At 45.1% G+C, this 20,168-nt stretch overlaps 2 protein-coding genes across 3 annotated transcripts in view; one reads left to right on the forward strand and one right to left on the reverse strand.

Moving 5' to 3' along the window:
* The window catches only part of USP35 (ubiquitin specific peptidase 35), a 43,792-nt gene extending 28,102 nt beyond the window's left edge, over positions 1 to 15,690 (reverse strand). The window contains exons 1-2 of the mRNA XM_081154306.1: positions 15,618 to 15,690; positions 2,441 to 2,559 (exon numbers count right to left, since the gene is read on the reverse strand). The gene's annotated coding sequence lies outside the window, so the exon portion shown is untranslated. The remainder of the gene's footprint in view (positions 1 to 2,440; positions 2,560 to 15,617) is intronic.
* KCTD21 (potassium channel tetramerization domain containing 21) lies at positions 375 to 18,415 on the forward strand. 2 transcript variants are annotated; one of them, XM_081154308.1, is made up of 3 exons: positions 375 to 438; positions 9,709 to 9,814; positions 15,377 to 18,415. In XM_081154308.1, the coding sequence occupies exon 3, from the start codon at positions 15,407 to 15,409 to the stop codon at positions 16,187 to 16,189; it is 783 nt and encodes a 260-aa protein (XP_081010434.1). In that variant the 5' UTR covers positions 375 to 438; positions 9,709 to 9,814; positions 15,377 to 15,406; the 3' UTR covers positions 16,190 to 18,415. The 2 variants fall into 2 exon arrangements, with proteins under 2 accessions (XP_081010434.1, XP_081010435.1); XM_081154309.1 differs by lacking the exon at positions 9,709 to 9,814 and having other exon boundaries at positions 410 to 438.
* Positions 18,416 to 20,168: the final 1,753 nt, after the last annotated feature.

The following is a 20,168-nucleotide window of genomic DNA, read 5'->3' on the forward strand; positions in this document are numbered from 1 at the left end:
CCTCCCCACCCCCCTCTGCACGAGCCTGTACGCAGGGAGCCCGACTCAGGCACAGCCGCGGGGCTGCGGGGCTGCGGGGCTGTAGGGCTGCTGGACCATGCGGGGGGAGGTGCGAGGTACGAGTAACAGGGCGGAGCCCCAGCGGGGACCACCCCGCGAACCACTACTCAGGCCGCGTCCCCTTTAAGGCCAGCAGGCCAGCGCGCAGGCGGGGGCGGGGCGGGGTGGGGAGCTGGAGGGCTCGCCGCAATGCCTCCTGGGAGATGAAGTTTGCGCTCCGCGCACCCAACCTCCAAGAGCCCAGAGAGAACTACAAGTCCGGGAGCGCCGCGCGCGGTCCCGGCTGCCACGCCCCTGGGCTGGGCTCCAGGCCTCCGCCCCTCTAGCAAAGCTGCGCTGGCCGCCCGCGGAGGGGAGGTTGCAGAGCGAGGGCAGGAGGTGGGTGCGGCGCGGCTGGGGGCGCGGGGCTCCTGGATGGCCGGTGAAGGGACGCGGGTCCACCCGAGCACCTGTCCTACCATCAGAAGTCATCTAGCCTACCATAGCCTCGCCATTCTCATCTGTGCGATGGGCATGGTAACTCCTGTGGCTGCAGGGGTGGGGAGGCTAATCGAGGAGAGGGGGCGGAGCTGGTGGAAGGAACCTGGGTGGATGGTGACTGTAGGAAAAACCGGCATAATGAGGGTCGAGTCTGTTGGGAGGAGTCTTTGGTGGGTGGAGCAAGGAGGGGCGGAGCCTCTAGGTGAGGAGGGGAACACGCGTGCGGTTGGACTGGGGGAATCCAGGTCTGGAGAGTGCGTGCTGAGAATGCCGATGAAGCAAACCTGGGTTGGATTGGGTGGAATGGGTCGGAAAGCACTAGGGAAGACGGGGCGGAGACAAAGATGAGAAGGACGCCTCCCAACCCTGGAAAGCCCTGTATCAGCTATAGTTTGGGCAAGGGGGTGCCTGAGTGAGCAAATACCTGTGGATGCAGAACACCTTCCTTTCCTTGTGACTAGAAATAAAGAGCCCAACCCTTGAACTCGGTGTGTTACAAACATGATCGCATTCAACTTTCACACCCTGTAAAGGTGTCACCATACCTGTTTACAGGTCAGGAACATGAGGCTCAGAGAAATGAAGTGACTTGCCCAAAACCACCCAGGACTCCTTACCCAAAGACCCTGCTTTATTTTATTTTTTTCCTGGATTCTAGGGAGGCAGAGGTTTAGTCTGGAATGGATGGTAGGGAAGGAAAAAAAGTTTTGATGCCCTGCCTTTTGCAGATTGTGTGACAGGACCAACTTCCTCAACCTTTCTGAATGCCAACCTGTAAGGAAACCCTCCTGTGGTTATTGTGAGAATGAAATGAGGAGATGGATTTAAAAGCCCTTTGTTTATAAATTATAATTGTTAGGAGCAGGAAAACCTAACATAAGGAAAAGAGTGGTTGAAATGGGGTGCTTGTGTCTGACAAAAATCACAAGATGAAGCCTGAGAGTGTGCTGAGAAGATGAAGGAAAGTTCTGGAACAGAATGGGGGATGGTGGTGGTTGTTGGGAGCCTGAAACAGGTGAGAAAATACTTTGCTGTGCAAATGAGTAAAAGTTGCCAGATCAGGTGGCTTTCCTCCTATAGCCTACCTTTCCCTATCCCATAGGCTACTGGGCAGCTCACTCTGGGGTCCATGTGTGTCACCTGAGTCTAAGTAATAACTTTTCCCCCTAACGTGTGGGTTGTGGGGATAAATGGAGCAGCCTGTGGGCTTCTTAGGGATGTGAACTGGACAAAAGAGAGCTAAAACTACAGCTGTTGGGTGTAGGGAGGCCAGGTAGAGAAGATGAAGGGCTCTGAGCCAGTCTTTATGCTGGTGGTCTGAGTAAGATGGGGAAATCTTATCTGGTGTCCTGGGAGACATCACTCTCTGATCATTTTCATCTTCGAAATTTACCCAACCATGTTCTCTCCATCTCCTACATAGTGGGAGTTCTTGTGTTTACTTCTAGGTGGTCACCTGGGCCTTGTCCTGGACCTTAGATTCCAAGTTGAAAATTCAAGACTGTTTCCAAAATAAAGTTTTTAAAATTATAGAGTGGGTGATAAAGCTCCCTATTGGTAGATGACAATCAGTCTGGGGTGAGGAAAATGGATCTGACTAAACTGGAAGAAATTTCTTCCCCTTCCTCTGCTTGCCTGCTTCTGAGGGTACAGAGAGGGGAGATCCCAGTCCCAGCAGGGTGGCCAGGCACCCATCTACCTAAGTAAAGTGGGCCTTGGTAAGGGGTGAAAATAAAACTTTCTGGAGATGCAGAGGAGGAAGGAATGACTTACAGCTGAGGAGCCTGACAGATTAATGGGATTTACCTTCACAGCAGGCAGAGGGGATGGTAGGTGCTAAATTGCAGAAGTAGGAGAGGGCCTGGCATGAAAAGTAGAAATAATAATAGTACAGGCATACCTCAGAGATGTTGCAGGTTCAGTTCCACGTCACTGCCATAAAACGAGTATTGCAATAAAGTGAGTCATGATCTTTTTGCAGGTAGAGGGTCTTGCCTTCCATTTGTAAAACACAAACACCTGTGAAGCACAATAAAATGAGGTGCACCTGTATTTCTTCTAAGATCAACATGCATAAAGTGCTTAGCACAGTAGTAACTGCTCAATAAATGTCAGCCGTCATTATTACTGCTTCTATTCTTATGATGATGGTAACATCATCTATCCAGGAATTAGCCTAGGCCCACACAGCTATGTAAGTGGCAGGGCCTGATTCCAACACAGGCCCAGGTGATATCAAAGCCCATGCACTTTCCTTCCCCCAACAAAGCTCCTCCAGTTCTTTCTGCCCATCCACAACATTTGTGAGGCCCAAAAGTGGCCCCCATTTGTGAACCATGACAAGTTTCTTCTGTAGTAGAGAGGCTCTGGGTTCAGGAGGCAGGAAACAAGGACTGAACAGCCTAGATTCCAGCAGAGAGACAGGCAGGCTTAGTGTTGTGGTTTCTGTAGGCATTCGGTCTATGTAGGGTGACCTGTCCCTACTGTGTGCTATTTTATCTTAGCTCTGGTTGGCTTCCTCATCCTCCAAAGCACAACACATGGAGATTTTCAGTATAGTACTTCTTAGTAACAGTAACAAGAAATCTATTCATTGGGGTCCTGCACTCTGACTGGAACTTTACATCTATAGTCCTGTGGGGAAGTGTTCTTTTCTTCCCCCTTCTTTCAAAATAAAGATTTTTTAGAATGCTCAATCCTACAATAAATTTAAAAAATAGCTTTTCACATAGATGCACCAACTCACTTGGCTAATTTTGCTTTTACACACACACTTTTTTTGCTAAGCTATTTAAAAGTTATAGACATCTTCACACTTGACCCCTAAATTCTTCAGCATGTATCTTAGCAAGAAGTCAATATTATCTAATAAACAGTTGATATTCAAATTTCTCCAACTGCCAAAAAGTCTTACATAGCTTTTTAAAAATCAGATGCAGTGAAGATTCATGCATTGCATTTAGTTATATCTTCTAACAACTCATTTGATCTAGATAGAGCCCTTCTACCTAGTTAAATTTGTTTATTTTACCAGTGATTAGATTTTTTTTCTGATAATGTTGTATACAATACTTCTTACTTCGTCACATCAGGAGGCATATGATATCAAGGTCCCTACGACCCATGAATGCTAAATTTGATTATCAGTTAAGGTCGTGACAGCCTGATCTCTCCATATAAGAGTAAATTTTCCCCCTTTTAATTAATAAGTAGTCTGTGGAGTGATTCTTTGAGACTTGGAATTGTGTGTCCATGATAACCTTTCACTCCACATCCATTACCTGAATTGTAACACTGAGGGTTGAAAATAGTAATTTTCTAATTATGCTATTCTTTGCTGTAGAATAGCTTTTCCTGTGTGTGTGTGTGTGTGTCTTTCTCACTCCCTCTAGGGTCCCTCTTTCTTTTTGGAGTAACAGGGACCTATGATTTTTTTAAAGGATTCAGTGTGTTATAACCCGTTGTCACCATTAATCATTTTGGCACTAAAAGTGTCCCAAATTTGGCCAATGAGAATCCTGTCATGCCAGCTTCTGTGTTCGTTTTTTTCTTGAGATATAATTGACATATAACCTTGTATTTTAGGTTTACAACATAGTGATTTGATATATGAATATTTTGAGAAATTATTACCATAATACATTTAGTTAACACCCATCAACACATATAGTTACCAAAATTATTTTCTTCTGATAAGAACTTTTAAGATCTCCTATATTCTTTTCTTGAAATCATTTTTTTATCTTTCAATTACAGTTGACATACATTATTATATTAGTTTCAAATGTATACTCAGTGATTAGACATTACATAACTTACTAAATGATCATCCTGATAAACTTTACACTCATCTGATACCATACATAGTTGTTAGAATATTATTATTATTTTAAATATGCCTTTTATTGATATCAGAGAGAGGAAGGGAGAGGGAGAGAAAGAGATAGAAACATCGATGATGAGAGAGTCACTGATCGGCTGCCTCCTGCACACCTCCTACTGGGGATCAAGCCTGCAACTGGGGCATGTGCCCTGACTAGGAATTGAACTGAAATCTCCTGGATCATAGGTTGATGCTCAACTGCTGAGCCACGCCAGCCAGGCTGTTAGAATATTACTGACTATATTCCCTATGTTGTACTTTACATCCCCATGATTATTCTGTATCAACCTATTTGGACTTCTTAAACCCTTCACCTTGTTCACCCATCCCTCCAACCCCCCTTCCATCTGGCAACCATCCAAATGTTGTCTGTATCTATGACTCTGTCTCTGTTCTGCTTGTTCTCTTATTTTGTTTTGTTACATTCAGTTGTTGGTAGATATGTACTTATTGCCATTTCATTCATATTTTTTATCACTTTATTTTCTTAAACAAGAACTTTTAATGTTTCATATATTACTGGTTTGATGGTAATGAACTGCTCTAGCTTTTTCTTGTCTGGGAAGCTTTTTTTATCTGTCCTTTGATTCTAATTGATAGCTTTGCTGGGTAGAGTAATCTTGGTTGTAGTTCCTTGCTTTATATCACTTTGAATATTTCTTGCCAATCCCTTCTGGCTTGCAACATTTTTGTTGAAAAATGTGCTGACAGTCCTATGGGAGCTCCCTTGTAGATAACTAACTGCTTTTCTCTTGCTGCTTTTAAGATTCTGTCTTTGTTTTTATTCTTTTGCATTTTAATTATGACATGTCTTGATGTGGGCCTCTTTGGGTTCATCTTGTTTATGGCTCTCTCCACTTTCTGGACTTGTATGTCTATTTCCTTCACCAGGTTAGGGAGCTTTTCCATCATTATTTTTTCACATAGATTTTCAATTCCTTGCTCTCTCTTCTCCTTCTGGCATCCCGATGATGCAAATGTTGGTACGCTTGAAATTGTCCCAGAGGCTCCTTATACTAGCCTAATGTTTTTGGATTCTGTTTTTTGCTGTTCTGATTGGGTGTTTTCTGCTTCCTTATCTTCCAAGTCTCTTATTTGATCCTGTGCTTCATCTACTCCACTGTTGATACCCTGTGATGTATTCTTCATTTCAGTTAATATATTCTTCATTTCTGTTTGGTTCTTTTTTTATGTGTTCTAATTCCATTTTTGTTTCCTATCTCTTCGTTGAAGTTCTCACTAAGTTCATCTACTCTCCCCCTAAGTTCATTAAGCATCATTATAACTAGTGTTTGAACTCTGTATCTAGTAGATTGCTAGTCTCTATTTTGTTTAGTTCTTTTTCTGGAGTTTTATTCTATTTTCATTTGGGACATGTTTCTTTGTCTCTTCATTTTGACAGCCTCCCTGTGTGTGTGTTTCTATGTATTAAGCAGAACTTCTACGTCTCTCAGGCTCAGTAGAGTGGCCCAATGTAATAGGTGTTCTCTAGGGTCCAGTGGCACAGCATCCCCAATCACCCAAGCTGGGCACTGGAGGTGCACCCCCTCCTTTTGTAGTTGAGTCTTGATTTCTGTTGGCATGTCAGTGGGAGAGATTTGCCCCCAGGCAATCAGCTGCAAGGACTGCTGCGACCACTGACCAACATGGAGGATCAACTGTGCAGGGGTCCACCCCACAGAGCAGGACTTACTTCAGTGGAGCTCTGGTGCCCGCTGAGTCCACCTCTTGAGTGTGTCACTTGTGGAGGTCGTTGGGTGATGGTGCTTCGATGTGGTCTGAAGCTGTCTACTGGGTGCACTGGCTCTAGGGCCACCTGGGGGGTGCAGGCTAAGGTCAGCCACCACCTCTCCTGTGTTCTTTTGATATAACCTCATTAATCTTTGATTGCTTCTTTGCTATCTGGTAAGAGCTGTTCCAGGCTTACCTTGAATTTTTCCTGTCAAAGTCCTGGTTTGTTTTTTGTAGGAGATAACATTTAGAAACCAAGATCTGGGGTCACATTTGCTCATTATTACTAGGGTATCATTTTCTAGGCTCTTTGAGCATAGATAAGAAATGATGGGTGGATGGATGGATGGATGATCATTGCTTAATAGATTCATTGTAGTCACAACAACTGGTCCTCACTGTGTAAAAGTAGATTGCATGGGAAATAGTTTCATTATAGAAGCTCAGTGAGCAGTAATGTAGGAAATTGCACAGAAAGAGTGCATGCCTTTTTCAGGGTTCCAGGAGTGTACAAGCTGTTGGCTAGGACCACTGTGGCTGGTTTCAGTCCCTTGCTCAAAACACAAATTAGAGAAGACACCCCAGGCTGCCTCCAAAGGACTGGTTCTTTGAGCACTGTCCAAACCCAGATCCTTCCAGAGACCATGACTCAGAGGTCAAGAATGCATACAACTCCCTGAGCCAGGAATTCATCCTCTCTGAGTTTATGAAATAAAGATAATGTGACCTGTCCTCCCAAGGTCCCAGAGTTGTTGCAAGGATATTTGTATAGCCAGTCTTTTCAACATGTACTACAAAATTCCTTCTTTTTCATTTGCTTTATAATCCAATTTAATACATTATACTAATGTAACTACTCTTTTTCAAATATTGTTTCAGGTTATCACTCATCAACTTTTCCAAACTAAGATTTTAATCTTTTTAAAATCTTTTAAATACATATATAGATATATATACACACACTCTAATGGGATTTGGATTAGGATAGCATAACAACTATAATTGATTTTAGGAGAACAACTTTAAGAACAACTCTCAGAAGAATTACAGATCTCTATTCAAATCCTATTTATGGTTCTTAATAAAATGCCATCACCTTTGTTACTTGAGGTAGCGCAGGCTACCAAGAAAGACCTCACTTAGAATTCTAGCTCTGTTGTGGCTGGCTCTAGCTGTGTGATCTTAAGCAGATGTCTTCACTAGTCTGCTTCAGTTTTATAATCCTAGAAATTGGAATGATAATTGTACATACCTCACAACATCAGTGTGGTATTTTAATGAAATAACCTATAGGAAAATGTCTCACATAGCTTGGGGCCATGTCCTAGGTGCTCAGGAAATGTTGATTCTGTGCCCTGGTCATGTAGGTCAGAATCAAATTGAGATGGCAGGTGTGAGAGCACCTGGTAAGAAGTAGGAAGGGGACACGTGACAGAATTCTCCAAGGCCCTTGGCTGCTGAATGCCCAGAGGAGTGTATTGTCACTCAGAGCACAGACTTTGCAGTCAAGCTTAGGCTTGAATCCAGGCTCTGCCCTGCTTTGGGCCAGTTACTTAACTTCTCTGAGCCTCAGGTTCCCATTTGTAAAACAGATAATACTCTCCTCGTTTGGGCCTTAAATAAGTCAATATGTATAATGTATCTAATAGAGGTATGGTATATGGTAAGTACCCCTCAAGCATAAGCTGTGTCCCTCATGAGGCCTGTGGGGACCATGGGGACCAGGACATAGTTTTAAAGTAGGACTCTTTAGAGCAGTGTCTTGGCTGCCCTTCCTTATAGGATATCTCTTAAAGAATTTTATTTTGTGTCACAATTAAAGGTTACACCAGGTGATTTTCAGGCCCTACACATGTGGTACCAGGATGGGCTTAAGACCCCCTCTCATTTGGGCCACAGACTCTCTCATGGAGGCAAGAATTCCAGCCTCAACTCCAAGATCCCAGGCCCCCTGGCTTTTCCTGCCAGGCCAGATGGTCTGATGATCAGCATTGCACAATTCCCTGGTTTGACACCAGTGGTCTTCTCAGAGAGGGGGATGGGCTGATCTTTTTCTTGGTTCTTTTCAAGTTGAGAGGCAGATTTGGAAAGTCTCCAGCTTAAGAAAACTATTCCTTCAAACACAGTGGTGGGATTTCTTTATCTCCTACTTCCTGGTTGAGTTTGCATTTTCTTTTATCTTTTCTAAACTGACTTTTATAAACCTGGCTTTTTGTGTTTTCCTGCTTTGTCATTAGACGTCATGAGTTGTCTTTGCAATAGAAGAGTTTAAATTCTCAGTGGACTTGCCCTATATCAGCTGTGGAGGAGCTCTGGGCCATCCTGAGATCCTGTCCCCATGTCCTCAGATGTGAGTGGGTAGAGCCCCAAGCTGGCAGTGGACTAGTTGTCAAGGGATCCTACCCCAGTCTGGCCTAGACAGAGAATAGGGGAGTGTGCATGTCTCACTCACATTGGGGCCCCAAGGTGGGAAGGGGAAACAATCAGAAGCGTTGGGCTCACACAGACCTGGATTCAGATCTCAGCTCCTCCACTGACTAAACCTTTCCTCATCTGTAAAAAGGAAATTATAGTATCTGTCTCACAGGGTATTTGTGAAGACATCAAATGAAGGAGCGCATGTAAAGCATTTAGCACAATAATATTCTCTGTACTTTTCAACATATTTTAATTCAAAATAAATAAAATACGCCCTAGCCTGTTTGGCTCAGTGGTTAGAGCATCAGCCCACAGATTGAAGGACTCCAGGTTCAATTTTGGTCAAGGGCATGTACCTCGGTTGCAGGCTTGATCCCTGGCCCCAGTTGGGATGTGTGTGGGAGGCAACCAATTTATGTCTCTCTTGCGCATGTTTCTCTCTCTCTGTCCCTTTCACTGTCTCTGAAAAGCAATGGAAAAAATACCCTTGGTGAGGATTAAAAAATAAATAATAAATAAATAAATAAATAAATAGCTATCAAATGTTACATTAGGCCCCTTACATTGTAAAAACAGGTGTGTATTCAGCAAGTGGTAGCTGTTGTCTTGCCAAGCAAGCTGCAGAGCAGTATTTTATTTTTATTTATTGTTAATCCTCACCCAAGGACGTTTTCATTGACTTTTAGAGAGGGGAAAGGAGAGAGAAAGAGAAACATCGATGTTAGAAACATTGACCTGTTGCTTCCCACATGTGCCCAGACCAGGGCCAGGGATTGAACCTGCAACCTAGGCACGTGCCCCAACTGGGCATCAAGCCCATGACCTTTCATCAGGTGGGACGACGCTCCCACCAACTGAGCCACACCGGCCAGGGCTGTAGAGCAGAATTTTAAAAGGCTGCTTCAGGGATTCTCAAACTGGTTAAAGCTATTACAACCTTTTGCTGCTATTATAATTCAGTGGCCTGTGCAAGGGGAAGAGCAAGTCACCAGTCTTTCTGAGTCTCTGTTTCCCATCTGCCAACAGGGAGAATGATGTGTACATTGTAGGATGGCTGTAAGAATTAAATGGGCTGATAAGTGTAAAGGTCTTTTTTTTTTTAATCCTCACCTATTATTTTTTCCATTGCTTTTCAGAGAGAGTGGAGGTGGGAGAGAGAAACATCAATGTGAGAGAGACACATTTATTGATTGCCTCCTGCACTGGCCCCAACCAGGGCTGGGGATCGAGCCTGCAATTGAGGTATGTGTCCTTGATTGGAATCAAACCCAGCACCCTTCAGTCTGAGGGCCGATGCTCTAACCACTGAGCCAAACTGGCTAGGGCATAAAGGTCTTGAATGTAGTAAAACCCTCAGTAAATATTCATTCCTCCCTTCTCAGGGCCTCCCTGCTGCACCACCCCCACCACCATAATGCTACCAGCACCTACTCTGTGCTAGGCAGTGCATATACAAACACATGAGATGTGATGTCAAGATCACAACTAGGCAGTAGTTTTCAAAAACAATTTTTATCACAACCCAAAGTATGCAGATACACCTTATATCACAATCCAGTTCTCACACACACACACACACACACACACATACACAAACCAAAGTTTCACAACAATATATGTATATAACTGGTCATAACCCACTATATGGATTTCATGACACAATCACAATCTTGATTTTTTTCAAGTTTACTAAGGCATAATTTATATACAGTAAAATTCACCTTTTTAAGATATATAGTTATATGAATTTTTATAATTTTTTAAAAAATATATATTGATTTCAGAGAGAGGAAGGGAGAGAGAGAGAGATAGAAACATCAGTGATGAGAGAGTCATTGATCGCTGCCTCCTGCATGCTCCCTGCTGGGGATCGACCCCAAAACTCGGGCATGTGCCCCGACTGGGAATCGAACCGTGATCTCCTGGACCCTAGGTCGATGCTCAACCACTGAGCCACACCTGACCGGGCAAATTTTTATAATCTTTATACAGTCATTTGGCCACTACTACATCAAGACATAGACTATTTCCATCATTCCAAAATGTTGCCTCATGCTGTTAGATAGAACAAGGGTATCAAGGTCTGGGCAGTTCTTACTAAATGCTATTCTTGCTCAATGTTAAAATGCCACACAGTATATTTTGCAGATGCAGCTGTAACCAAAGGAGTTTGACCCTAACCCAACAGGGTAAGTTTAGCTAACTGCAAAGAAGAAATCAACATATAACTAACCAAATAGTATATCTAATCAATGACTCAGCCTCCCTTTGGGGAGAAAGAACTTCAAATGTGAATCCCCAATCTCCTTTACTTGCTACAAGAAAAAAACTACCTAACTACCACATCTAGTTCTTAAATGGAACATCCCAAGCAGTGAACCCCTTGTGTTTGGTAACCACATTTACATAGCCAGTCTTCTCTCCAACCCAGCCCCTAGAAACCACTGATCTGATTTCTGTCTCTGTAGTTTTGCCTTTTCCAGAATGTTATATAAATAGAATCACACACCATGTAACCTTTTGAGGCTGGTTTTTTTCACTTGACATAAATAATGCTTTTGAGATTCTTCTATATTGTGGTGTGTGTCAGTAGCTAGTTCTTTTATATTGCTGAGTCATATTCCATTGTATGGATATACCACAATTTGTTTATCCATTTACATCTTACTTGTTCCCAGGTTGGGCAATTATGAATAAAGTTGCTATAATCATTCTCATACAGGTTTTTGCCTGGCCATATGTTTTCATTTCTTTGGGATAAATAACTAGGAGTGGGATTCCTGGGTCACGTAAGAGCTCTGTGCCAAACTATTTCCCACAGTGGTTGTTCCATTTTGTGTTCTCAGCAGCACTGTCTTAGGGCTTCTGTTGCTCTGTGTACTCACCAAAATTTGGTATTGTCATATTTTTTATTTGAGCCATTTTAATAGATATGTAGTAGTTTCTAATTGAGGTTTTAATCTTCATGTCTCTAATGACCAATGATGTTGGGCATCTTTTCATGTATTTATCATCTATGTATCTTCTTTGTTGAAGTGTTTGTTCAGCTCTTTTACCCATTTTAAAAACTGGGTTGTCTGTTTTCTTCTTATTGAGTTTTGAGAATTCTTTATATATTCTAGTTAACAATCCTTTATCAGATATGTGTTTTGCAAATATTTTCTCCCAGTCTTTGTCTTATTTTCATTTTCTTAACAGTGTCTTTTGAAGAGATTTTCATTTGGATAAAGTCCAATCTGTCAATTTTTTTATGGTTTATGCCTTTTGGGTCCTATCTAAGAAATCTTTGCCTAACCCCAAAATCACAAAGATTTTCTCCTAGAAGTTTAATAGTTTTAAAATGATTTTACATTTAGGTCCATTATCTATTTTGAGTTGTTTGTCTATGATGCAAGGTATAGGTTAAGGTCCTTTTATTACATAATAGATGTCCAGTGATCTACATCTTGAAAAAGCTGGGAAGGAGGGCCATGTGCAAAACAGATCATAACATGATGGAACGGTGGGCACAGCTGGAGAGGGTTGTTCTAGGAATCTGGAAGCCCCAAGAGGACAGCTATTAACCTACTGGAGATTTGGGGACAGCCTTACAAACAGGCAGTGACTCATAGGCAGAGCCTTAAAGATTGACAACAGAGAAAGTGGAGAAGGGGGGTGTAAGGAGAGCAAAGGCAAGGCAGGTGACAGTGTGAGGGGTGTGCTGTGGTGCCTGGAGTGACAGAGCATAGAGTTGGGGGAAGGGGAGGGTTAGAGGTGAGACTGGAAAAGCGAGGTGTCTTAGGCAAGCAGTAGTGCTTCAAGAAGATCAGTCTGCAGACTAAAATGGAAGATGGACTGAAAGAGCCAAGTGAGGATAAAGGGGGAGTGGGGATGAGGCCTGAGCTCCAAGAATAGCTAGAGGGATGGGTTCAAGGATCAGAGTCATAAAAAATTTTAGGGATGAGAAGTCAGTACTGCTTCCTGGCTCTTGGGCTCAGACAGCTGGGTGGCTGAGAAGAGTTTACAGCAGGTTTGGGGAAAGAGGAATTCTGTGTTAGGCTTCTGGTACCTGCAGTATATTCAGGTGGAGATGTCCAGGAGGCAGCTGGGTAAAAGCCAGAGCTGTAGCTCAGTGATGTTAGTTCACCCCACCTGACCACAAACTCTCTGCCATACTCATGAAGCTCCTCAGCCTCCTAGATGTGCCAGTTCCTGCCCCCCTTGTGTCATTGTGCCTTTCACAATGGGGCCTGAGCATTTATGATGGTGAACACCGTGGTGCTGCCACTAGAAAATAGGGGCTTGAAGGACTAGGCTCTGGGACTCATGGGTATAGAGAGAATACCACAGAGAGCACCCAAGGAGACTGCCTTCCAACCCACAGCTGGGGGGTGGGGGAGAGAGCAAGGGCCAGGGACAGGAAGGCAGATACTCTGCTGCTTTTGCAAGGAAAATAGTAGTTTGGGTGCCCACCCACGTATGTCTTGTGGCTCTTAACTGTCTCCTCCACCCCCAGTGCTGAGCTCTTCAGCACTAATGCACAGAGATATGGGGTCTGTGGCCCACAGAACTGTCATGAAAGACAGTCCAACCTCTCTGACACCAGTTCAGAGCCTGGGCCTTAAATTAAGGAGAGAGAGGGACTGAAAACTAGAATATGCAAACTACTATCTAGAAAGAAAAGGAGGTTCTGGAATGAGGAAGGGGATGGCTTATCCCAGGGCCCTACCTGGGCCCTCTGGAGAGAATTGGCCAGACTCAGCCCCAAGACCAAGCATCTTCCCCAGCTGCATGTCTCCATACAAAAGCTGTCCCTTCCTCACCCCAACCCTCTCTGTTGGATCTCCCCACTGTCTCACAGCCCATCTGCTTCAGGCTGCTGCTGACGATTTATAACTTCATCGTCAGCTTGTTTCTCTTCAGGCACTCCAGATGGTTAATGCCTTTCTGCTGTATCAAAGTGCCTCATTAGACGGGGATGGAATCATGAGGGGACCCACCCAGACAGTTGGGTAGGGCAGCCAAACATCAACTCCATCCTCAGGGTGGCGGGTCTCTATCACCTGGAATAACTGGGTCTCAGTACAGCCTCCTTAGAAGGCAGACATGTAGTAAGAAGTACTCTAGCCTACTCGCCACCCTTCCTGGGTGATATTGGGGAAGTCCTTCCTCGGACCTCCCTGTTTTTCCATCTGGATAGCAAGCATGCCAAGCATTCATTCCTGACCTACTCTCACAGTGCCTAGTACATCTCCCCTGGCACTACACCCTCACTGACTCCTCTCAGTCTTCCCCGCCAGCCTGGGCTTTTCTCAAGGTCAGCACTGGGGTCAATTCCTCTCTGCGCTGCCCACACCCAGCCTCAGGGAAAAACTGCTGAATATGTCCCATAGGCTGGCTCTTGGGAAAGTATCATGTTAGAAACAGAGACAGTTCATCCCCTGCTTTCTAAAACCTTAAAGAGAAGGTTTAGAATGCAAGAGTTCAGGTTGAAGGAGATGACGGACTGGAGGCTATGAGATCAGTAGGGTAGGGAGGCTCTGTTAAAGAGTAGGTAAAGAACCTTTGGAAAGGGTGCTTTGTGGCAAGCTCCACATTTGCACTGACCTCCAAGAAAGTTTCAGAGGAGGCTGGGGTGCCATCATGACAGGAAAGGGCAGCCACCAGGAGCCAAGAGCATCTTCATGGCAAGGCAAATTGTTACAGGAGAATGAGTCCAGAAAAGGGTGTCATTTAGAGTCCAAAAGACTGAATGAACCATTGTGAGCCTGGTAGATAGATGGAAATGACACTAATCACAGCCATTTGTTGTAAATTTTTTGAGACAGAAAAATAATTAAACAAGAAGACAACATTGGTACGGCAGAAGGAATGCTAGGCTTGGTGTATAAATCTCAGAGCATTTGTTAAGTACTGTACTTAGACTGTACCAGTCTTTGGCTAGTAAGCATTTACAGTTTTCTCTCTCATATAAAGGGGCCTGGGTTTGAATCCTGGTATGGCCCTTCAGCTGTCTGAATGTGGGGAATGAATCCAGGCACGGTTTTGCTCAATTGCACAAGATAGATGGATGGTGGTATTGTCTGTGTCAAAAGATATATGACCATTATGTAAACAAATGTAAGAGAGGTAACGTAGCATTCAGTTCTGGCACATTTCCTCTCTTTCCTTGGGCCAGTGGTTCTCTGTCCTAACTGAACATTTATAATTACTGAGGGCACTTTTTCAAAAATACCAATGCTGGGTCCACATTCCTGACCAATTAAAACAATCTCTGGAAGGTATGACCCAGGCTTCATTTTTTCCTTTTCTTCTTTTTTTTTTTTTAACTCCCTAGTGAACTTAATGTGCTTTAGACAGTGTGGCAATTATTACCCATCCATTTGTTCATTAAATATTAATTCATTTTGATCTCAAGGACCATAGGCTTGATCTACAATGAGTTAAGAACTGTGACTACCCAGATGTTATGGACTGAGTCAATGTGTCACCAGAAATTCATGTTGAAATGCTAACCTCCAATGTGATGGTATAAGGAAGTAAGGACCTTTGGGGGCTGATTAGGTCATGAGGGTAGAGAACAGGATTAGTACCCTTATAAAAGAGACTCCAGAGACCTCTTTTGCCCCTTCTGTCACATGAGGACACAGCAGGAAGACATCAAATCTGCCCACACCTTGATTTTGGATTTCCAGCCTCCAGAACTGTGAGAAACAAATGTTACTAAGCCATTCAGTCTGTGGTATTCTGCTATACCAGCTCCAACAGACTAAGATACCAGCTGTGGTTGGGTGACTGTCATTTCTCACTTTTCTCCCTCTCTAGGATTACTTCCCAGCACCCCAACCTCCTGCCATGTCTGACCCCATCACACTGAATGTCGGGGGAAAGCTCTACACAACCTCACTGGCAACCTTGACCAGCTTCCCTGACTCCATGCTAGGTGCCATGTTCAGCGGGAAGATGCCCACCAAGAGGGACAGCCAGGGCAACTGCTTCATTGACCGTGACGGCAAAGTGTTCCGCTACATCCTCAACTTCCTGCGGACCTCCCACCTGGACTTACCAGAGGACTTCCAGGAGATGGGTCTGCTCCGCAGGGAGGCTGACTTCTACCAGGTTCAGCCCCTGATTGAGGCACTGCAGGAGAAGGAGGTGGAGCTCTCCAAGGCAGAGAAGAATGCCATGCTCAATATCACGCTGAATCAGCATGTGCAGACGGTCCACTTCACCGTGCGTGAGGCACCCCAGATCTACAGCCTCTCCTCTTCCAGCATGGAGGTCTTCAATGCCAACATCTTCAGCACCTCCTGCCTCTTCCTCAAGCTCCTCGGCTCCAAGCTCTTCTACTGCTCTAATGGCAATCTCTCCTCCATCACCAGCCACTTGCAGGACCCCAACCACCTGACTCTGGACTGGGTGGCCAATGTGGACGGCCTCCCAGAGGAGGAATACACCAAGCAGAACCTCAAGAGGCTCTGGGTGGTGCCAGCCAACAAGCAGATCAATAGCTTCCAGGTCTTCGTGGAGGAGGTGCTGAAAATCGCTCTAAGTGATGGCTTCTGCATCGATTCCTCTCACCCACATGCTCTGGATTTTATGAACAATAAGATTATTCGATTAATACGGTACAGGTAAAAGGACCACAACCACATTTATAGGTAAAAGGACCCCAACCGCAATGGAAAGGGGTTCCCAAGAAGCTCCATGTCAGCCAAGATCTTAAAGAGTGTCTCACCAGTAGTGTGAGGCAGGGCACTCTACTAATCTGTATTAATCATGTAGCAGGACTTGATTCCCCCATGATGCAGTCCACCTATAGGAATCCATGTGTCCTCTCAACAGAGCCACCTTTTTTCTTGCCATTTTGAGCTGGAGATGGGCAGTCTGTTATGACAAGCGAAGAGTCTGCTGATATGTCCTAAAGGAGGGCACAGGAGGACTTTCTGGCAAGACAGAGGAGCATCATTTATGGCATGGACTCCATCTCTCTCTATACCACTAGGCAGTGCCTCACTTACCCACTTGAATAAGAGCCCCCTGGTGAAGAGGATGAGGTGAGAACAAGATGCTCCCTTCAGTTCTTGCTACTCGTCCCAAGGATGCAGCCCAAGGATTTGTTTGCCTGAGGGCAACCATGTTTGACTGGCTTGGAAAAGCAGTATGTTCTCAAAGATGTATTGGCCCCTGCTGGGGAAGAGATGTGAGCTGTGGCATGGCCTAGAGGAGTGAGCATCCAAGCAGGGTTCAGAAGATGGGGATATCCCTTTTGACTGGATCAACTCTAAGCATTTGGAGATTTCTGGCTTCAGAAATAGGCTGCTGTCCCTTTGAAGGCTTGAAAATCTGCAGCCAGTGCAATGAAAGGCACCTCATACTGTGGCCTGTTACCTGACTTTTGTAATCCTTTCCCCAAGAATTTGAGGTATCATTGGAACAAGTCATTTTAAACAAATATATTATGGACTCTCAGGGTTGGAAAATAATTCAACACTTAGTCCTCCCTCACCCCAGCATACCCCAACACATTTAGGGATGAGTTCCTCTCCCCAGTACCTCCAACTGATCACATATCCCTGCTTGCATACCTCCAGTGATGGGAAGCTCATGACCCCTAAGGCAGCCCCTGCTGTGGTTGGCTGGTACTGGCTGTTAGAAAATTCTTATATTGAGCCAAAATCTGCCCTTCCACTCCCATTTTCTGGCATTGGTTCTATTTTATGGTCTGGTTCTTGTCACCCAAATATGTATTTTCTCTTTCAAAACAGTCACCTTGAGAGACCAGACACTCATGCTGAAAATAATATTAGGATTCCCCTTTGGGATCTGTCTTCAGAACCAAGGCTGGCCCTCTTCCATCCCCTGTAAGTCAACCCCATTTTGTTATGGCTTTGCCTCCTTTGTGACCCCCATTTCACCCATCTTCCTCACCAGCCACAACTCTAGATACCCTCTAACCATCTTCTATTGGAAGATGAAGATTTGCTGTCCCTGAGGAAGTGCTGCCGGAGGAAGCAGCCAGGGTCCTGGAAAGCAGTATGCAGCAAGGAACCCAAGAATGGTCTGAACCATAACACTGCCCTTGGACTAAGAGTCCAGTCCCTGAGACACTGTTCTGAAGGAGGGTGCCTTCCTCTGTAGTACTGTTTTTTGGTCATAACAAGATCATGAACCGCCTTGGGGTGAAATCGAGGACAAGACACCCCAAGCCACTACTTCCCAGGGGGTGATGAGCTGTGCAGGCTTCAAAACTGCACATTATGATTCATCCCTAGAGTGAGTACAGCCTTGGGAGTCTCAGAGTCTTCCCCACTGGGTAGGGGCCCTCAGACAAAGCCAGGAAAGCCTGGTGGCACAGGCACCCACAGGAGGTGGGCCAAGGAGGGATCTTCCCATAATGTGCTCTGTGAGTAGGGAGCCTGTACACTGGGCTATGGGCAAGGCCATATCCCTTAGGTAATACAGGCCTTTTTCCCCTACAGTGGGACCCAAGAGTCTCTGACAGCTACTTCAGGCCACCAGGCCAATGGTACTAGAATGGAAGCTATGACCACAACAAAACAGTTTAAGGAAGAAATCTCATAAATTATCACTGCCTTTTTTCTTCTCCATAAAAAATCTTTTCTCCACCTTTTCGGTGCTTCTTAATTCAAGCAGCTTGACTTTAGAGAAAGTAAAGGACCTACGAAGCCACTAATGTGCTGTGTGACTTTATGCACGTCACTCACCTCACTGAGCCACTCTGTTTCTTCATCTGTGAAATGCGCGTAACAGTAATACATAACCCTACCTACCTCACAGGGCTGTTGTGAGGATCAAATGAAATAATGTATGTGAGAATGCCATATAAATGATCAATGGTTGTTACTATTTTGTGTTTGTTTATAAGGGGAAAAACCCTGGCCTTGGAATCAGACTAACCTGGGTTTTGAATTCTGGCTTCATCACCTGCTGTGTAACCTTGGACAAGTCACTGGGCCTCTCTGATTTGTTTCCTCATCAGATAACAACCCCACCTCCCAGCACTATACAACTTAAATGAAGTACATGTGAAAATTCCTAACTAGGCCTGGCAAACAGGAGCTCAATATATGTTTGCTCTTTCAGGAGGTAATAATGATGGACTGTTATGCAGGGGACACCACTTTAATAAGCCCTTCTGGAGTACTTTGTGTGTGGGCCCTGAGGATGGAAATGGCCACAAATAAAAAGCCTAGAGGTTCACACAATGTGCTGTGAGAACTTGGGGAAAGAGTTTAATTCTCACAAGGCTTAATGGATGGTGCAGCTGGGCCTTTAAGGGTAGGCTGGATTGTGACAGAATAAGCTAAAGAGGGCACAGTGGGCATCGGAAATAGCATGGGCAGAGGCCCAGGGACCGGCAGGACGGGTGACAGAGGAAGGGTGAGCCTTCATGCAGAGCCGCAGCACATTCACTATGCACGTGTCTCACTAAGGTGAGTGCAGCCATCTGCTTAGCAAAACTGTGAGAAAGAGAACACTGAGCAGTGCAGGCAGCACAGCACCATCTCAGAGGACTGGTGAGTCAAAGTGAGTGTAGACTAGGAGGCAGGGCTGTGCTGCTGCTTGTTAGCCCCTCACTGTCCTAAGTGAGGCCTGATGGTGATCAGTGATCTCAACCAGACTCAGGTTATTTGGCCTTTTGCACAGCCAACAGCTTTGTCCCAAATGAAGGGCAATTCTTGGCACATGTGAGTTTGTCAGCTTTCTGTTCCTGCCCTAGGTGTGGAACCAGGCATGCAGAGAGGTCAGAAAGGGTACTCAAGGGAACCCTAAGGCACCCTGGTGTGACCACTTTGTGAGGGCTGCCACCAAAGACCAGCATTGTCTACCAACTTAGGCACTGCTCCCTGTAACCTCACACCCTCAGGACCACCTAAAGACCCTCTGTTCTGCCTTTGAGCCAGAGCTCCCTATGCAGAGGTGGCCATGATCCCCACCCTTGCCCACACTTCAATGCCCAACACAGCCCTGAGGGCCAGGATGTGGTCACTCTGACTTGTAAATGGCTATGTGGCCTTAAATATAGCACTTGTGTAAACTGCCCCTTTCTTCACACCAAACTTTCAGCTTTCTTTTACAAATTACTCCTAAAACAGGCTACTGTGAGTGGGTTTGGCCAAGGTCTGCCTTAGACCAATTTCTTGGCTCATGTGGCCAGAGTACCAGCCCATCCCTTTCCTGAACTGCTGACTGCTTGTGTCTGTGTCCCAGAGGGCTCAGGGCTGATGGGGGCAGCTGGCAGGGAAATGAAGCCCTGTGACTGTCTGCAGCGGAAAACAACCTTGATAACAGGCCCACCCACGGGAGGGGCCAAGGCTTATTTCCAGTCCCCTCCTGGACATGGGTCCTAGCTCTGGCAGCTCTGTCTGCCCAGATGGTCCAGTGACCTCAGTCTCCTTCAGAACCTTCAGGACAGTATGGCACCAAGCAGAGCTGTGGAGACAGTCTGGTGACACGTTCACCCCAGTCTAGCGCACAAGGACGAAGGAGGCCCTGAGGAGAAAAGTTGGTCTATGGAAGCCAGAGGATAGCCTAGCAACCCACAGCACCTGGGACCCCTCACTAGACACAAAGGACAACAAAACAAGTTCTG

Source organism: Miniopterus schreibersii (assembly GCF_964146895.1).
Source record: "Miniopterus schreibersii genome assembly, chromosome: 12".
Taxonomy (NCBI): Eukaryota; Metazoa; Chordata; class Mammalia; order Chiroptera; family Miniopteridae; genus Miniopterus; species Miniopterus schreibersii.